We start from the raw sequence: 17,788 nt of genomic DNA, 5'->3' as shown, positions 1-17,788 counted from the left end.
TCTCAGAGCACAAATGTCTACACAGCTATTTTTACCTTGTTCGTGTGTGAGCCCTTTGAACACATCAGTTGACCTAGGCTCTGAGACTCACTGACATGGACTATTTTGGGTTTTTTTTTTAGTGCCTATGAGTATCCAGAGAAATAGTCAACTTTTATATCAAGCCTAAACTCCCTCGCATTTTAATTCTCAAATAAGTGTTTTAGTGCATCATTTAAATACAAATTTAACAATAAATACCAAACATTAGATGGCTCAGAAAGGGAAGTCGTGAGGATACAAGAGCCTTCCCCCATTGCACTGTGTGTGTAGAGGCTTGCTATAATTGGAACACAGAAAGCAGACAATGTCACTATGATTAAGCTCCCTAAAGGGGATAGAATGAGAGCAGGACTATGCCCTACCATCTCTCCCTCACATATGCCAACCTGCAAAGCATGGGTGGATGGAAGATTTGGGTGGGGAGCTGGAAGGGAAGAAGCACTTGTAAAAGGGAGGTAGAGTCCCCACACCCGCACATGCTCCCCCAGAGCACATGGAAAAACTCTGAGTACCTCTCACACCTTCAGGGGAGGATTAAAATGCAGACATTTTTCAAGTGCTCCAGTACATTTATATAGCTTGCCACAAAAATAATTAACTTTCATAATGCCAGGAGCAGAGATTTCTTGGTGAAAAAAGCCAAAAAGACATGTCAGCACCACAGACATTGTTAATACATGCCACAAACACAGCATACAAGAAAATTTAATTCAATTTTATTTTCCACTTCAACTGTTTTTAAATGATAATCATGCAGTCTGCCAGTATATCCATACATCTTTAATAGATAGTATTTTAGAACCAAGATTAAAAGATTTATCCATGGAAGGGGCAGAGGGGTTCAGATCTGCTGTTAAGAGTTTAATACATTACAGCATCATTTGCTGTAGTGGCAATTTATTCCCCTTGTTACCACCAAAACATGTCCACAATTTAATTTTTTCTAAAAACGAACACTACTGTACAGATACACAGAGCCCAAAAATACACATCTGCAGTACACATTACACACTTTACAAACTAGACACGTATAATTCTACAGAATGCCTCAGTCCCCATAGTCCTCCTGAAATGACAAGAATTTCAAATTGACAAAGTTGTTTAACACAGACTCTGAGGTGGTGTTTCTGTATTTGATTAGCAGATATTTGTGTGTTTTTCAGTTCATAAAGTCCTTAAAGCAAAAAAAAAAAATTTAATGAACTGATGAGGATAACACTCTATTTCACATATTCTACAGTTACAAATCTACCTGAGAACTGCAAGGGTACGTTAATTCCTGGTTCTTCATAAATTGAAGTTTAAAAAAGTCACTCAGAAGTCTGCTGTAGACAGACGACATTAACGTAGTTAAGAATATATTTTTAAAAAAGTTTCCAATACATTCAGGATAATCTATTCTCACCCTTGTTTGGTGAAATACACACTTGGTTGCACATATCAGCCAAGATCTTTCCAGCTTTTAAAGCATTCCTTACTTTCAGCAAAACCAAAAACACATTTCAATAAATAAAAGATGAATTTGAGGATAAAACGCAAGATAATAGAACTCATTAGTTAAAAAAAAAACAGAGCAGGAACATGCTGTTAATTAGTAGCAAAATGAAAAATATGCATTTTAGTTCCATATTGCAAATCAATCCATGAAAGTATCTCCATTATCTTAGTAAAACTTGTCCTGCGTGAAGTTTAACATATGAAATTCAATCTAAATTATTTAAATTAGTTTCCTTGCAAACAAACATCTAGAATAAATATGAAATTTGACATTCAAAAAAGGAAAGAAGAAGGAAGCACAACAGCACTAAGTGAAATAGTAAAATACAGACTTGAGCTCTGAGTTTGAGCTTGAGCTCATGAGCAGAGGCATGGTTTCCATTTATGTATAAAATAGTAAGATACTGTAAAAGTAGTACAAAAATGTTGAATGCAAATTATGTAGGATGAAATTAAACTGTTACCTAAAACAGTCTTAAGAATGGAAGATACTAGCAGCAGTATAAATTATAGCAACACATTCATGAGTTCAAATTATGTAAATTTTCAGTCCTCCATTTTGAGGATTAGAGTATAATATACCTCTTCAATATTTCAGTGATAAAGTTATCATAGGCAGGATCTAAAAGTTAACTCTGAGACACTTGAGTGATCTACGCTAGATGGACTGACTGGCTGATCAGCACTAGCATGATTATCTAAGACACTGGAGCTAACTCATCAATGAAACTGAAGATAACTTTCTAAACTGTTATGCATAACAGGATGATTTTGCTTTTTGTTCTGATGTGGAACCTGGGTTTTGTTTTTAAGCTAGAAGAAATTTTTAAATATAGCTGTGTGACAGATTTCAAATCAAGGATACAGGAAAAACATATTCTACATTAGTCCAGTTATATGACTTCCGTGTATGAAGAAATAATACAGAATGTTTGATATATAATAAAATGATAGTAATTCATAATTGGCATTCCTCTCAGACAATGTTTTTAGAAACAAAAGAAGAGGAGATTTGATACTTTTTTAAATATACAAATTTTAGCTATACACCGCTATTAAGATAGCACAGGGTAAGTTTGAAATAGTCCCATTACTGGAAATTGCATATGACAAGTTCACAGTTCATTTTCCTGGTGGTGCCTATGCGCGTATTTAAAGAAAAATAAAAGAAATGAAACCTAGGAAAATACAAAATAAATTAAATGCAAATTTGAAGTCTTTAGAAAATACTTTTAACAAAATGCTCCCCAAAATAGTGCAACATTTAAAAAAAAATAAATTAAATCCAACTTACTGTGCTATAAATGAGAGCTTTCTAAATAATTTCTGTAGGAAAAAAATGCCTGAAGTAAATTCAGAATCTTTAGATATTCTCTATAGCAGTTTAAATATTTTTAAATATATGTCTACCAACACACAGGACACATTCAGAACCCCAAAACTAACCCCAACATTAAATAAGAACAAACAGCAGCAACCAAGACTAAAGGGGTATAATCTTGCTTTAATCATCTTGAAATCTATACTGCTTTAAGACAGTTTGATATTCACATGTGAAACAAAAGCAGTAGGTATCCAACATAAGAGCTTTCACTTTGGCCTGCTAACCTAGCTTTTCCACTGTGAGTCCAGTGCCCGCTGCTGTGAAGATGGAAACTTCATATCTGGCACTAAAAGAGAATCCAAAAAAGGCAAGTAGTCTCATTACTGGTTGAATGAGCTAAAGTTATCCAGAGGCAGACTTGATAATATTTAAGTTCCAGTATGAATTTATCATTTACATTCTTTGCCTTTGCACAATGCTGTATTAACATGTGCCATCTTCCTAAATTCTCTTTGCACCGGACAATTGAAGTATGTACCCCATGCTCTTTTAGGAGCACTTAATAGAATTTTCTCTAGGTACCCAAGAGACAATTAGCTCCCATTTCTGAATTCCAATATGAACCGATCAGGGCTTGCCAGAAACATGATTGGAGGGGGAAGCATCTCACTTTTTTCAAAGCAAGATTTCTGCAGCATTTTGAACACTTTCAAAATTTCATGATGAACAGTGCTTATAAACTCCTGGCTAGCTATCAAATTCAGGGCATACCCATCTCATCATAGACAGAATTACAAGCAGATCAGATGTTAAGATAGTTTGTGTGACCACTGAACTTCAAAATATAATGCTATACTAACAGATTTCTCTCCATTCCATAGTTTGATCTTTAACAGGTATGACAGTAAAAGATATTTTTATACAGGTCCAAAGATTTTACCAGGATATTAAAAATGCTTCTTTGGGGAAATTTACTTCAGAAAATGTGTTTAAATTATTTTAATCATATAGCAGCACATTTTCATCCCCTAAAAATATAAAATAATATGTATATTATACAGTAAATTAGTCATGATAGAACACAATCAACTGCCTTTGATGGCACTTGGTCGATGAATGATTAACTCTTTGATGCCAGAAGTCAGGCTTTACTGATTCCACAGAGTACTTCAAACAGCATCAGTGCCAGCAGAGAAGCCCCAATCTAACCAGCGCCAAGGGGTAAAATTAAGTCAATGGAAGATATTTTGAATGGCAGACCTTCTATTGTTACTTAGATGGATATGTTACAGATATTGTACAGGTTATCAAAGAAGAGCTGAGCTGAACACATGATGATTCTATGAAGCTCAAAGTATTTGAAAACAGTGCACTGCAGATGGCTGTAGAAAGTACATGATGGACAGGACGCAGAGCAGGTTGAAGAAAAAATAAATAATCAGTGAATTAATGTCTGTCTTTTAACATGCTAAGTGGAGCCTGACCTGTCAAAAGAGGAGAAGAGAAAGAAAAAAAAAAGTTAGTGAACATTTAGGTCAGCAAGGAAACATTTATTGGGCCCAATCCTGTAAACACACTACTCACATAAAGAATTTTAAGCATAGGAGCAGTCCAGATATCATAAATGGCATTACTCATATGCTTAGAGTTAAATGTGTGTCTAAGCGTTTGCAGGATGGGGCCTTAGACAATAAGCTACAAGGGCAGGAGATTTTTTCTTATCTATTTTTAAAGCCCCCAGTATACAATACATAAAGATTAATAACCATGGCACAATACATAAAGATATACATAACCATGGTGAAAATCATTCTTTTCCATTGGAAATAGAATATGGTCTCCTTATTTAAATATTGGACCATTTACAGTCATAGAGTACTTCATTGTTTTTTCCTCCTTTCCCCTCAACCTTTTAACCTTTTCTTTCTATTGCTATGTATATGGATACAACAGTAGAGAAACAATTCAGAATGGGATATCTTTACTAACAAGCCCATTTGTCTAAATATTATTCAGTAAGGAACGTATCTGTATTTGAGTTTGTAACCACAGCAGGATGTGGATAAAGAAAAAGAAATCACATCCAAAGGTTCAATGTATGTCTTTGCATAGAGATGCTCATCTGATTGTTCAGCCTACATCCTTCTTATCCACCACAAGTCATGGAAACAAACAATTTAAGGAAACAAAGTTCAACATATATAAAACAGCCAAGTACAAGGGGGAGCTACTTAAAGTACATTAAAATAATTTCACAAACAGCAACTTGGAAGAACTGGCTTCCAAGAAAAATATTTGATTTTAAATCATGTAATAGGTTTCCCATTTATATCTCAAAATTCCCGGTTTCATTTGCTTATCACTAAACCAATTAATATATTTAATACCTTTCTGCATGCCTGGTTATAACAATAATTGAAAATTAGAGGAAGATCAAAGTCCTGCTGCCAGGCAATCCAATTATTCACTTTTTCTTGTAAATTTGTTATTGTAAATAAAAAAAAGAATAAATGCTGTTATCCAAAAATGCAGTTAAAAAGTCAATGGAGCCAATATTTCTTTTTACTTGTGTTTTCAGTACCAAAACACTGAAATTTTTTCTTTAAGTTTGCTTTGAAACAAATGCAAGGACAGTATTTCAGCTTCTACTCACTCTGCTTGTAAATTCTTGCCAACTAACCAGAGCAGTTTTTAATATATGCTTTTTATTGGTTGATTAAATAATGTTCTAGCTTGCATAAGTATTGGGAGGTGCTGGGAACATACCACAGATTTCAGGATTAGGAAAAGGCACAGAGATACATGACTAGCCTATGTTTACACAGTATTTCATTCATACACATCCCAACACATATTGCTTTAATAATTCCAGTAGACCACGGAGTGGCATTACTTCTATTGTAAAGGTATTTCCATTTGAATTTCCCCACCTCTTACTAAATAAGGTGTCATGCAAATTTCAGCAAATATCAAGAAAAGTGGGAGGAGCAGGGAACTAGCCTCCTTGAAGGTTGAAACATGAAGACATTCATATGTCATCAAGGAAAAACTGAATACATTTGTAGGCTTCCTACCTATCATTGGCTAGTCTGTTCGGTATTTCCACACAGTTAGTGGGCTCCAAGCACACCAGTTTGCTTATTTGTATATCATCTGGATAATGATTTCCAGGTCAGTATTTCAGAGTAGTAGTGCTGGTAGCAAACAAAGTTTTGGGGAATGATTTTGTGTTCACTAAGCTTCTCTCTAACAAGGTGGTTTGTGTGTGTGAGAGAGAGAGAGTTGTGAAAGGCTTTGGCTTTCCATACCTGACCCTCCATGGCTCAGATCCTCAGCAGCACAAGAGCTCTGCTCAGTGTCACTTTTCTGCTCCCCTGATTCCTGGGACTGTGGAGGCAGGTCCAGTCCCAGCTATAATTAGACCAGAATCAGGAATGCTCTAAACTATGCCTGGATGCCAGCCCCCCAAAAGCCACTGAGCAGCCATGAATGGCCATAGTGCCACACTGCTCTGGGCATGCCCCCAAAACAAGAACTGCTACATTTTTTTCTCTTCTTCAGCACCCAGCTCAAAGTCAACAATGTGAATTACTACGGTCATACTTCCAGGATCTGTCAGGCCCTGACTTTGTGTTTTATTTATTCACTTTTTTTAAAAGCTGCTATTAATACAAATTATTTCTATAACTTAAAAAAAACACATGAAAACAACTCATTTAGGTTTGAGCATTCCCTGCAGTGTTTGCAACTTAGACAATTGTTTGACAGCATGAAAAGCAGAAAATGAAAATTGACTACTCTACTTGCATTGTCCAAACCAAGCAAAACGCAACAACCTCCTTCTCACCCCTGAACCATCCCTTCTCCTCTTCACCAGATTAATGGTGAAAAATAAATGAGCCATTTGAAATTTGCAGTTTAAAAAAAACTTAAGTTGCATTTAGTAACACAAGTAGATTCTTTTATTTTAAATGTAGTTTTTAACTTGGCCATGTATCTTTAAATTCCCTGGCTAAGCATCACAGAAACTAAAATGCTCAACCAAGTTCTGGTATTTGGGTTTGTTTTGTAGCTAGTCAGGAGGAGACTGTGTGCATGTGCGGTGAGGAGATGATTTTTTATAAATAAAACAAAAATCTCCCACCACACACTTTTCCCCAAAAGTCAAAATTTTTAAATTCTAAAAATTTCATTGAAATTCAAAAATTTTAAACAGCTTTAGTTTGATGTACTCTGAGTTTGTAATTAAAAGAATTGGTTCAGAACTGGTTAAGTAACTGTGGAACCAAAGTAGAAATTTTGAATTCCTTGATATTCTGTCTCCATTAGACACTGGCACCAGAGTAACTACATTGATGTACTTGCATACTAGTGCAGACACAGTGCACAGTGAAGTGAAGATGACACTGGTTATATTTATCTAGTAAATTAATGGAGTAGCCACACCAGCAAAAAAACCCACTTCATATCAGTGCAGCACATCTACATTTGAGGTTTGCACATTTTGCAAATTTCTCTAATGTGGATATGGCCTAACACCTCTGACATGACGCTTACAAAACACTTACAAAACACAATGGTTAAGCAGCTAGTCTGCTATGACTGCTACTTATGCCAATTATTTCCCTTCTTCTCCTCATTCCCCTTCTTTCTTTCCTCCACCTGCTGTCTTGTCATATGCTAAGTTCCTTGAGCTAGAGACTGTGTGTACAGCTCCTAGCACAATGGGACCATGATTGGGCAATCAAAGTCTTGATTGAGTGACTTTGTTTCTTTGTCCAGATCTAGCTTTTTATACTTGCACACATTTGGATAAGCAGTTGTATCACTGGAGCTAGTAGAAATGGCAAAAATAGCACTGACTTACCGACAAATGCTTTGCCATGCTGTGATTAACAAGTTAACATCAATGACCAGACCAACATCAATAAATGAATATTATCTCTAGTGTGAAATGATCAATGGACTATTAAGGTAACTTCCCTCATCATGTCATAAAATTTCCATTCCGGAGACAGAGTAGGTTACATCACTTGACAATAAACAGTTCATGTAAGAATCACATTCCTGTTTCGTTGCTGTTGAGAGATTATAAAGGAATTTTATTTCAGGAGTTCTAAAACAATTCAAATGATAGGGTGCAATGGTGATGATTTATCAGCTATGCTGTGAAAATAATCTATGTGAGTATCCGTGCAAGACATTCCATTTTAATAATACACTGACAGTTATGCAGTGGCTTTCATCCAAAGATCTCAAAGCATTTGGACAACTGTATCTAGCAAGGAATCACTTGCTCAGCCAAGTTGTAGCGTACTGGCACTTAGCTGCAGGGCCAAAATAATCTCAGAGAGTAAATAATTCGGTAAATTGACCAAGGCATATTAATGGACTGGAGAATGAAGTTGCCCTCCTATATTTTGGCAACATAACCGAGTTAAAAGAAAACAATTTAAAGCATATAGTTATATTCTGAAGTAGCAACTCTAAATATGGTAACATGAAGTTCCATATTTAGTGCATCAGTGACTTCCAGATCAAAGTTACTCAGCTGACCAGTTATTAACCATCATATTCTAGGATCTGAAATTCAAGTAACGTCTTTTATGGCCCAAACATAGTGATCATTAAGAAATATTTCCCACATCAAAAACTACCTTATATTACACATGTACCATTTTTAATAGGGTTGCATAGATGTAACAGAGTGAATTTGGTCCTGCAACTGGAAATTAAATAAAAATTCTATGGATGATGCAAGTTCCAAAACAGAATCCAGCTCATAGCTGTGCTGGTTTTCTGTTCTAGCGAGATTAAAAACTTGAAAAAAAATTAATATAAAGCATATATGACAGTTTTGTCAAAAATGCTGATTTGTTGAACCCAAAATGTTTTGTGAAGACATTTCAGGTTAGACAAACTTTCAAGAATCACCTCAATTTCATGCATAGCTGCTGATCCAGGGGACATATTTTATTTCAGAAACATCATGTTTCAGTGTGTCCAAAATTAAAAAATTTCAGAATCTCTTTGGTTTGCAGGAAATTTCCAGTTTCAGCCAGATTTAGTTCCAAGGTCTGTTGATATAGGGTGTTTAGCATTAGTGTGCTCCTGCAACATGGAAACAGTGAACAGGGTGTCTCTGAAAAGATGACCGCTTCTGCAGTTCAGTTTGTTTGAGGGCTTCCTGCACCTGCTTTGTAGCAGATTTAATTTTGCCATTTATTATTGTACTTTTGTGCAGATGATTTCCTAAATGCTCACTCAGTATATGCTGATACAGTTTCTTCTTCCCAGAATGGTTCTTGTTCTTATGTGCCTCTTACTGAACACTTTTCCTTTGTACTTGTGTGTTCATGGCAATACAATGAAGTTCTTAGGTTATGTTGCTGGCAAGACCAAAAAGCAAACTTCAATTAAGAATGAGCTAATACATGAAAAACCCCAGCAAAGGCTTGCCCAATTCATCTATAGCAAAAATATGCTGCTTGTAGCCACAGGGTTCAAGGCAAACACAAGCAGCAAAAACAACCCACACAGGATATTACATAGTGTTAATGTGATTAGACGAATGGTTTGTATGCATGTATGACAAGAAACATTCTCAGCAAAAACCACACAGTATCCAAGAATGCTTAGTGCCTAAAGGAAACAACAAACCTTCAAAAAAGAAACCAGAGAAGAGCCACAAAATAGCAGAATAAGAGCCATTCTTAAGGGAGGGGAAAAAGTCAAAATCCCTGGACAGAACGTAACCATCCCCCAGCCTCTTCCACAATTGATAGGCACCTGGCTAGAGTCCAAGTCATTTTAGTCAGTCTGATGGAACTGTACAGCTAAGTAAAGCTACTAACTGCCTAAAATAATAATTAGAATTTTAAAATTTCAAAGAAATAAAGCACTTTTAGGAGACCGTGAGTTACAAAGTAAATAATATGCTAGAGAGGATACATTGCTGGTCCTCCCAGTAGAAGCCCCTTAGCTCATTTGAAATCCTCCTGACTAATTTAAACTGTTAGCTAATAGTTTTTCAATTGAAATCTGCCAGGAAAATGTAGAAAATATAAAAAAGCGAATAATATGTTTACAAAAAACTTATGTATTAACATCAACATCAGCATGGACTTAACCATGTGAAGTCAGCACACTGTTCCAGTGGCAATCCTGGCCACATTTACTAGAGTTTAAAGATGATGAATCTGCTGAGAAAGGGGGATAATCAGATGGCTAGGAATTTCCAGCCTTTATAGGAAACAAATTTGTGAAGCAATCATGCACACAAAAAAAAGGGGGGGAGGGCTCCAACCAACCACATTTCCTCCCTTCATGAGCAATTCCTTTAAAAAAACATTTTCAGGAACATCATACTGGCTCCACCTGGTGCACAAATATTGAAGAACTTTCATGGTTCTCACTGCTTGGCAAATGTTTTTAACTAGCTTCACATTCACGGAGCTAACATAAATCAATGAAGAACGTATGAACAAACTACAAACTATATCTGAGTAGGGATATTTAGCCACAATCTAAATATACAGAGAAAAATTCCTAGATGAGGAAAAAGCCACATGAACATATCAAAGCTGTACACAGAGATAAATGCTTAGGCAAAGCTGAAAAAACAGAGAGAGAGAGGAAACATTTAAAGCCAGCAAACTGATTAAAGGATTAGGCTTCATAGATGCATACATTTTAGGGTCAGAAGGAACCACTGTGATCACCTACTCTGATCTCCTGCATAACACAAGCCATAGGACTTCCCTGAATTAATACCTGTTTCACATCCAAATACCTGGATTTGACACATCCAGCTAGAGTCAAATTAGAGCATACATCTTTTAGAAAAACATACAGTCTTGATTTAAATATTTCCAGTGATGGAGAATCCACCACAGCCCTTAATTAGTTATTGTAATGGTTAATTATCCTCACTGACAAAAATCTGTGCCATATTTCCATTCTGAATTTATCCAGCTTCAACTTCCAGCCTTGGAATCTTGGTATATTTGTGTCTGCTAGAAGGAAAAGACCATTACCAAATTTCTGTTCCCCATACAGGTATTCTTAAGACACTGATCAAGTCACCCCTTAACCTTTTCTAGGATAGGCTAAATAGATTGAGTCTATAAAGGCAGGTTTTCCCGTCCTTTAATAATTCTTATGGCTCTTCTTTGAGCCCTCTCCAATTTTTCAACATCTTTCTTGAATTGTGGACACTAGAAATGGGCACAGTGATCCGATAGCCGTCACCAACAATGACAAATGCAGAGGTAATATAACTTTTCTGTGCCTGCTCAGTATTTCCCTGTTTGTATACCCAAGGATCGCACTGTGGAGCAGACAGTGTGTCTCAGTGGATAGAGACCTGGACTAGGACTTGGGTTCTGTTCCTGGTTCTGCCTCTGGCCTGCTGTGGGCAAATTATTTCACTTCCTTGCCTCAGTTTCTCCTTCTGTAAACTGGGGATAATGACACTGACCTCCCTTTGTGAAGCACTTTGAAATCTACTGATGAAAAATGCTATACAAGAGCTAGATATTAATATAATTATTAGCAGCCCTTTTGTCCATAGCATCACATTGTGAGAGCTCATGTTAGCTGATTATCCACCATGACCCCAAACTCTTTTTCAGTCAGTGCTTCCCATAAGAGAGTTCCCCACTCTGTAAGTATGGCCTATACTCTTTGTTCTTAGATGCATTATTTTACATTTGACCTTACTAAAACACAAAACATTTGTTTGCACCCAGTTTACCAAGCACTCCAGATTGCTCTGGTTTCAGAGTAGCAGCCGTGTTAGTCTGTATTCGCAAAAAGTAAAGGAGTACTTGTGGCACCTTAGAGACTAACAAACGTATTAGAGCATAAGCTTTCGTGAGCTACAGCTCACTTCATCGGATGCATTTGGTGGAAAAAACAGAGGAGAGATTTATATACACACACACACACACACACAGAGAACATGAAACAATGGGTTTATCATACACACTGTAAGGAGAGTGATCACTTAAGATAAGCCATCACCAGCAGCTGGGGGGGAAAGGAGGAAAACCTTTCATGGTGACAAGCAAGGTAGGCTAATTCCAGCAGTTAACAAGAATATCAGAGGAACAGTGGGGGGAGAAATACCATGGGGAAATAGTTTTACTTTGTGTAATGACTCATCCATTCCCAGTCTCTATTCAAGCCTAAGTTAATTGTATCCAGTTTGCAAATTAATTCCAATTCAGCAGTTTCTCGTTGGAGTCTGTTTTTGAAGCTTTTTTGTTGAAGGATAGCCACTCTTGGGTCTGTGATCGAGTGACCAGAGAGATTGAAGTGTTCTCTGACTGGTTTTTGAATGTTATAATTCTTGACGTCTGATTTGTGTCCATTCATTCTTTTACGTAGAGACTGTCCAGTTTGGCCAATGTACATGGCAGAGGGGCATTGTTGGCACACTGTTCCTCTGATATTCTTGTTAACTGCTGGAATTGGCACCCTGACAGCAGGATTGTCTGGCTATGTAGACTCCCTCCTCAGGCCCTTCGTTACCAGCACTCCCAGCTATCTTCAAGACATCACTGACTTCCTGAGGAAACTACAGTCCATTGGTGATCTTCCTAAAAACACCATCCTAGCCACAATGGATGTCGAAGCCCTCTACACCAACATTCCACATAAAGATGGGCTACAAGCCGTCAGGAACAGTATCCCCGATACTGTCACGGCTAACCTGGTGGCTGAACTTTGTGACTTTGTCCTCACCCATAACTATTTCACATTTGGTGACAATGTATACCTTCAAATCAGCGGCACTGCGATGGGTACCCGCATGGCCCCACAGTATGCCAACATTTTTATGGCTGACTTAGAACAACGCTTCCTCAGCTCTCGTCCCCTAATGCCCCTACTCTACTTGCGCTACATTGATGACATCTTCATCATCTGGACCCATGGAAAAGAAGCTCTTGAGGAATTCCACCATGATTTCAACAATTTCCATCCCACCATCAACCTCAGCCTGGACCAGTCCACACAAGAGATCCACTTCCTCGACACTACGGGGCTAATAAGCAATGGTCACATAAACACCACCCTATATCGGAAACCTACTGACCGCTATTCCTACCTACATGCCTCTAGCTTTCATCCAGATCATACCACTCGATCCATTGTCTACAGCCAAGCGCTACGATATAACCGCATTTGTTCCAACCCCTCAGACAGAGACAAACACCTACAAGATCTCTATCATGCATTCCTACAACTACAATACCCACCTGCTGAAGTGAAGAAACAGATTGACAGAGCCAGAAGAGTACCCAGAAGTCACCTACTACAGGACAGGCCCAACAAAGAAAACAACAGAACGCCACTAGCCATCACCTTCAGCCCCCAACTAAAACCTCTCCAACGCATCATCAAGGATCTACAACCTATCCTGAAGGACTACCCATCACTCTCACAGATCTTGGGAGACAGGCCAGTCCTTGCTTACAGACAGCCCCCCAATCTGAAGCAAATACTCACCAGCAACCACACAACAGAACCACTAACCCAGGAACCTATCCTTGCAACAAAGCCTGTTGCCAACTCTGTCCACATATCTATTCAGGGGATACCATCATAGGGCCTAATCACATCAGCCACACTATCAGAGGCTCCTTCACCTGTGCATCTACCAATGTGATATATGCCATCATGTGCCAGCAATGCCCCTCTGCCATGTACATTGGCCAAACTGGACAGTCTCTACGTAAAAGAACGAATGGACACAAATCAGACGTCAAGAATTATAACATTCAAAAACCAGTCGGAGAACACTTCAATCTCTCTGGTCACTCGATCACAGACCTAAGAGTGGCTCTCCTTCAACCAAAAAAAGCTTCAAAAACAGACTCCAACGAGAGACTGCTGAATTGGAATTAATTTGCAAACTGGATACAATTAACTTAGGCTTGAATAGAAACTGGGAATGGATGAGTCATTACACAAAGTAAAACTATTTCCCCATGGTATTTCTCCCCCCACTGTTCCTCTGATATTCTTGTTAACTGCTGGAATTAGCCTACCTTGCTTGTCACCATGAAAGGTTTTCCTCCTTTCCCCCCCTGCTGCTGGTGATGGCTTATCTTAAGTGATCACTCTCCTTACAGTGTGTATGATAAACCCATTGTTTCATGTTGTGTGTGTGTGTGTGTGTGTGTGTGTGTGTGTGTGTGTGTGTGTGTGTGTGTGTGTAAATCTCTCCTCTGTTTTTTCCACCAAATGCATCCGATGAAGTGAGCTGTAGCTCACTAAAGCTTATGCTCTAATAAATTTGTTAGTCTCTAAGGTGCCACAAGTACTCCTTTTCAGATTGCTCTGTATCAATGACCTGTCCTCTTCATTATTCACCACTCCCCCAATATTTGGGTCATCTGCAAACTTCATCAGCAATGATTTTATGTTAGGTAGCATAAGGACAACCAATCTCTGAGGTTGGACCCTGCATCTAGAAACACTCAATGATAATTTCTCATTTACTAGAACATGGAGACCTATCAGTTAGCCAGATTTTAATCCATTTGACATGTGTCATGTTGATTTTGTATTGTTCTAGTTTCTTAATCAAAATGCACGTGTTTTACAAATAAATCTGTGCAGATAAACAGTGATGCCTTCAAAACACACACACACACACACACACACACACACACACACACACACAGAGAGAGAAAACAAATCACAATGAGATAGATAAGGAGGGAACACCACATGAAAGAGATGTTCTGATTCTGCAGATAGTGTATTAAAACTGCAGTGATGCTTGATGTAGTGTAATTGCCTCTATTGCATATACTGAACGTTGCTTGTATTATATGATCCTTGGGGGAAAAAGCCTTCCTGAAAGCCAGCTTTGCCATTCACGCCTTTGTTTACAATGCAGTAAGATCTTCACCACAACTAAACATCAATGAAATCATAATACATGAACTAGAGCTGGGTGGAATTTTTTTTTTGAACACAACGTTTTCCATCAGAAAATACCAATTCATCAAAACAACTTTTTTCACAGGAAAGGGTTGGTTTTGATGAAAAATTTTCAACTTAAAGATTTTGAAGTTATCAAAATGTTTCAGTTTGACATTTCCAAATAAAAATTTGGGTTTTCTGGTTCAAAATATCTGCTAATTACAGTAAAAAAAATGGTCAAATTCAAAATAAAACATTTCAAAATTATCAAAACAAAATGTTTTGATTGACCCAAACCAATTACTTTTTGGATTTTTGGTTTGTGACAATTTGCAATTTTGATTCTGCATCCCAATTTGGCATGGGAACATTTTTTTAAAATCTCCAACATTTTTGCAGGATTACAAAATTGTTTCCCACCCAGTTCTAATATAAACAACCCAATTCCCCTTTCACTTTCCTAGCAAAAACATACAGCTAATCTCAACACGTTGACCAACACCGATCCCCTTCCTCCGGCTAAATGGCAGAGTGGCTGAGGCATCAGCCCACTGCCATATTGTTCTCCCTTCTCTTTACAACTACTACCGCTGCTCTAGCTGCTCGTGTTATTGAGTTTGGTAGAACGTGGTGCAAGAAATTGAACATTGCTGTTTAACAGCTGCAGAGGATTAAAACAGAGGATGGGTCTCTCTGAAACTTGTTCTGCTTGCCAGCTGTCTGGAATTACAGTCACCTTAATTCAGTACTGGATAAAGCCAAAGCTAATCAAAGAGCAATTGCCTAATTTCACCTTCCTTCATTTTGCATCAGGAACACTTTTCATCAGCATTTTTATAAGATACCAGTTTTTGTAAATCCTACAAAGTTTCCAAATTGCTGCTTTTTGTTCCCCTTTGGAAAGCCACTTTCCATAAGCAGCATTGACTGTACATGCTTTAAGATAAGCCTGTATTGCTACAGGAATGACCTACCAGATGTCTCCATTTCTCAAGTGGTTTCTCACCTTTATGGCATGAGATTTGCTTCTCAAAGTTCACATTCTGACTGGGGTCCAGTAGACATCTTCATCACCCAAGCACCTAGAATCACTGAACAGCCTGTTTCTGCATGTGTGCATGTGCGCACACACAAAATAGTTGCTCTTAAACTTTTCAGCTACATAACATTACCTCTGGGTACCCTCTACCCTAAATATAGGGAATACTGCAAACAATGAGGACACATTATATTATCCAAAGCAAAAAATGGAAAGTTTGCAAGGGCAACCACTGTACATGGGGAATCCTCTCCATACAACATATGGAATGCACAAAAGTAAACCCTAATTCATCTTATATTTGTAAAGTTCAGTTTACATAAAAAACATCCACAACGGGAAGGTTTCTTGCACATTGTTATAGCTGTTTTCAAAGTAGCAGCCGTGTTAGTCTGTATTCGCAAAAAGAAAAGGAGTACTTGTGGCACCTTAGAGACTAACAAATTTATTAGAGCATAAGCTTTCGTGAGCTACAGCTCACTTCATGCATCCGATGCATCCGATGAAGTGAGCTGTAGCTCACGAAAGCTTATGCTCTAATAAATTTGTTAGTCTCTAAGGTGCCACAAGTACTCCTTTTCTTTTTGTTATAGCTGTGTTATTCCCGGAGAGACAAGGTAGGAGAGGTAATATATTTTATTGGACCAAATTCTGTTGGTGAGAGAGACAAGCTTTTGAGCTCCACACAACTCTTCTTCAGGTCTGGACATAATGAAAAAGAGCAGATAATCTAAACCAGCAGCTTGCAAAGTGTTCTGACAGTGCATTCCTTCTCACTACAATGGTTATTAATGTTCTTCATAACTAAACCACCAGAAAAATAGATTCCATACAAAAGACTTCACAGGTTTTCTAAAAACAAGAATGGGAAATAAAAAGGAGTGAATGTTGAACAGCAACAGATTTAAAAGTCATCTTGAACTCACTGTTTATTTCATGTTCTGGCAGTAACTATTTGACATTCCTCCTCCTCGTCGGATAGCATGAACAGCTGTTGGAGAAGATGCTGGGTAATGGCCAGGGCGGATAGGCTTGGCTGTAGTGTGAAAATCAAAACAAAATTTAGCACTCACTTCCTGCTCTAGCACATCACTGTACTGTTATAAAAGTAACTGCTCTAGGCATTTCCTGACGTCTACGATAGTTTGGGCCAAATTCTGGCTGTGGGGAAAGTGACAATTTCCCTCACCCTGCCAACAGCCACATGCTGCAAAGATGATCATTTGCACCTGTTTTCTGCCAGCGATCATCCTTCTATACAACCACCTCCTACATTCTGCTTCTGGAAAAAGGGCTTCTCAGTGCAGCTGAGAGAGGAAGACTGTACATGGTGACCACTGCTTGGGTTGGCCAGCCAGGTACTTGCATGTGCCCACTACTATGGAGAAGAGGAGAAGGTATCTTTGGGCAACTTTCTGAAGGAGGCAGAATGAAAGCATTTAAGTATATGTGCTCCCTGATGCCCCCTCAGGTTTTCCGGTGTGCTCCACCACAAAATTTGAAAATGGTTCCACAATGAATTCCACTTTAAACACTACGTGGCTGTGTGTGCAGTCTGTCCAGTGCCCTGGTAACACCAGACATCCCCAAGCTGCACACCAATTACATTTTAAAATAAAGTGTGTACAGAAGTGAGAGGATGAGAAAGGGAGGAAGAGCAACAAGGGGGATAGAAGAGACAGTCCAACTTAAGAAAGGTCATTAGAAGTACATAAGACACATTAAGCTATCTAAATCAGTAAACAAATATCTGAGGAGCTTTATCCTTCAGGTGGGTTATGTTCTATAAAAGTGAGGTCCCTGAAGTGTCCCTGGGTGGGGCGTGCACATCCTGTTTGGGGAGGCTATTCCCTTGCCTCAGCCCTTCAGCCGGAGGCCCTGCCCCACTCTGCCAGAAGCCCTACTCCACCCCACCCCTACAACCCTCCCAGCTGGCGCCCAGAGCAGCT

At 38.3% G+C, this 17,788-nt stretch overlaps 1 protein-coding gene across 2 annotated transcripts in view; it reads right to left on the bottom strand.

Annotated features, from left to right (window-relative positions):
- KIF5C (kinesin family member 5C) overlaps positions 1-17,788 on the bottom strand; it is a 166,498-nt gene that overhangs the window by 22,267 nt on the left and 126,443 nt on the right. The window contains exons 25-26 of one of the 2 annotated variants that reach the window (XM_038422343.2): positions 16,766-16,875; positions 743-4,347 (exon numbers count right to left, since the gene is read on the bottom strand). In XM_038422343.2, coding sequence (XP_038278271.1) covers positions 16,769-16,875 — 107 coding nt within the window. In that variant the 3' untranslated portion in view covers positions 743-4,347; positions 16,766-16,768. Of the gene's footprint in view, positions 1-742; positions 4,348-16,765; positions 16,876-17,788 lie in introns of those variants that run through there. The other variant, XM_043505111.1, reaches the window with a different exon arrangement.

Source organism: Dermochelys coriacea, chromosome 11, assembly GCF_009764565.3.
Source record: "Dermochelys coriacea isolate rDerCor1 chromosome 11, rDerCor1.pri.v4, whole genome shotgun sequence".
Lineage (NCBI taxonomy): Eukaryota > Metazoa > Chordata > Testudines > Dermochelyidae > Dermochelys > Dermochelys coriacea.
Note: the sequence above shows the minus strand (reverse complement) of the source record. Positions and strands in the feature narration are given on the sequence as shown.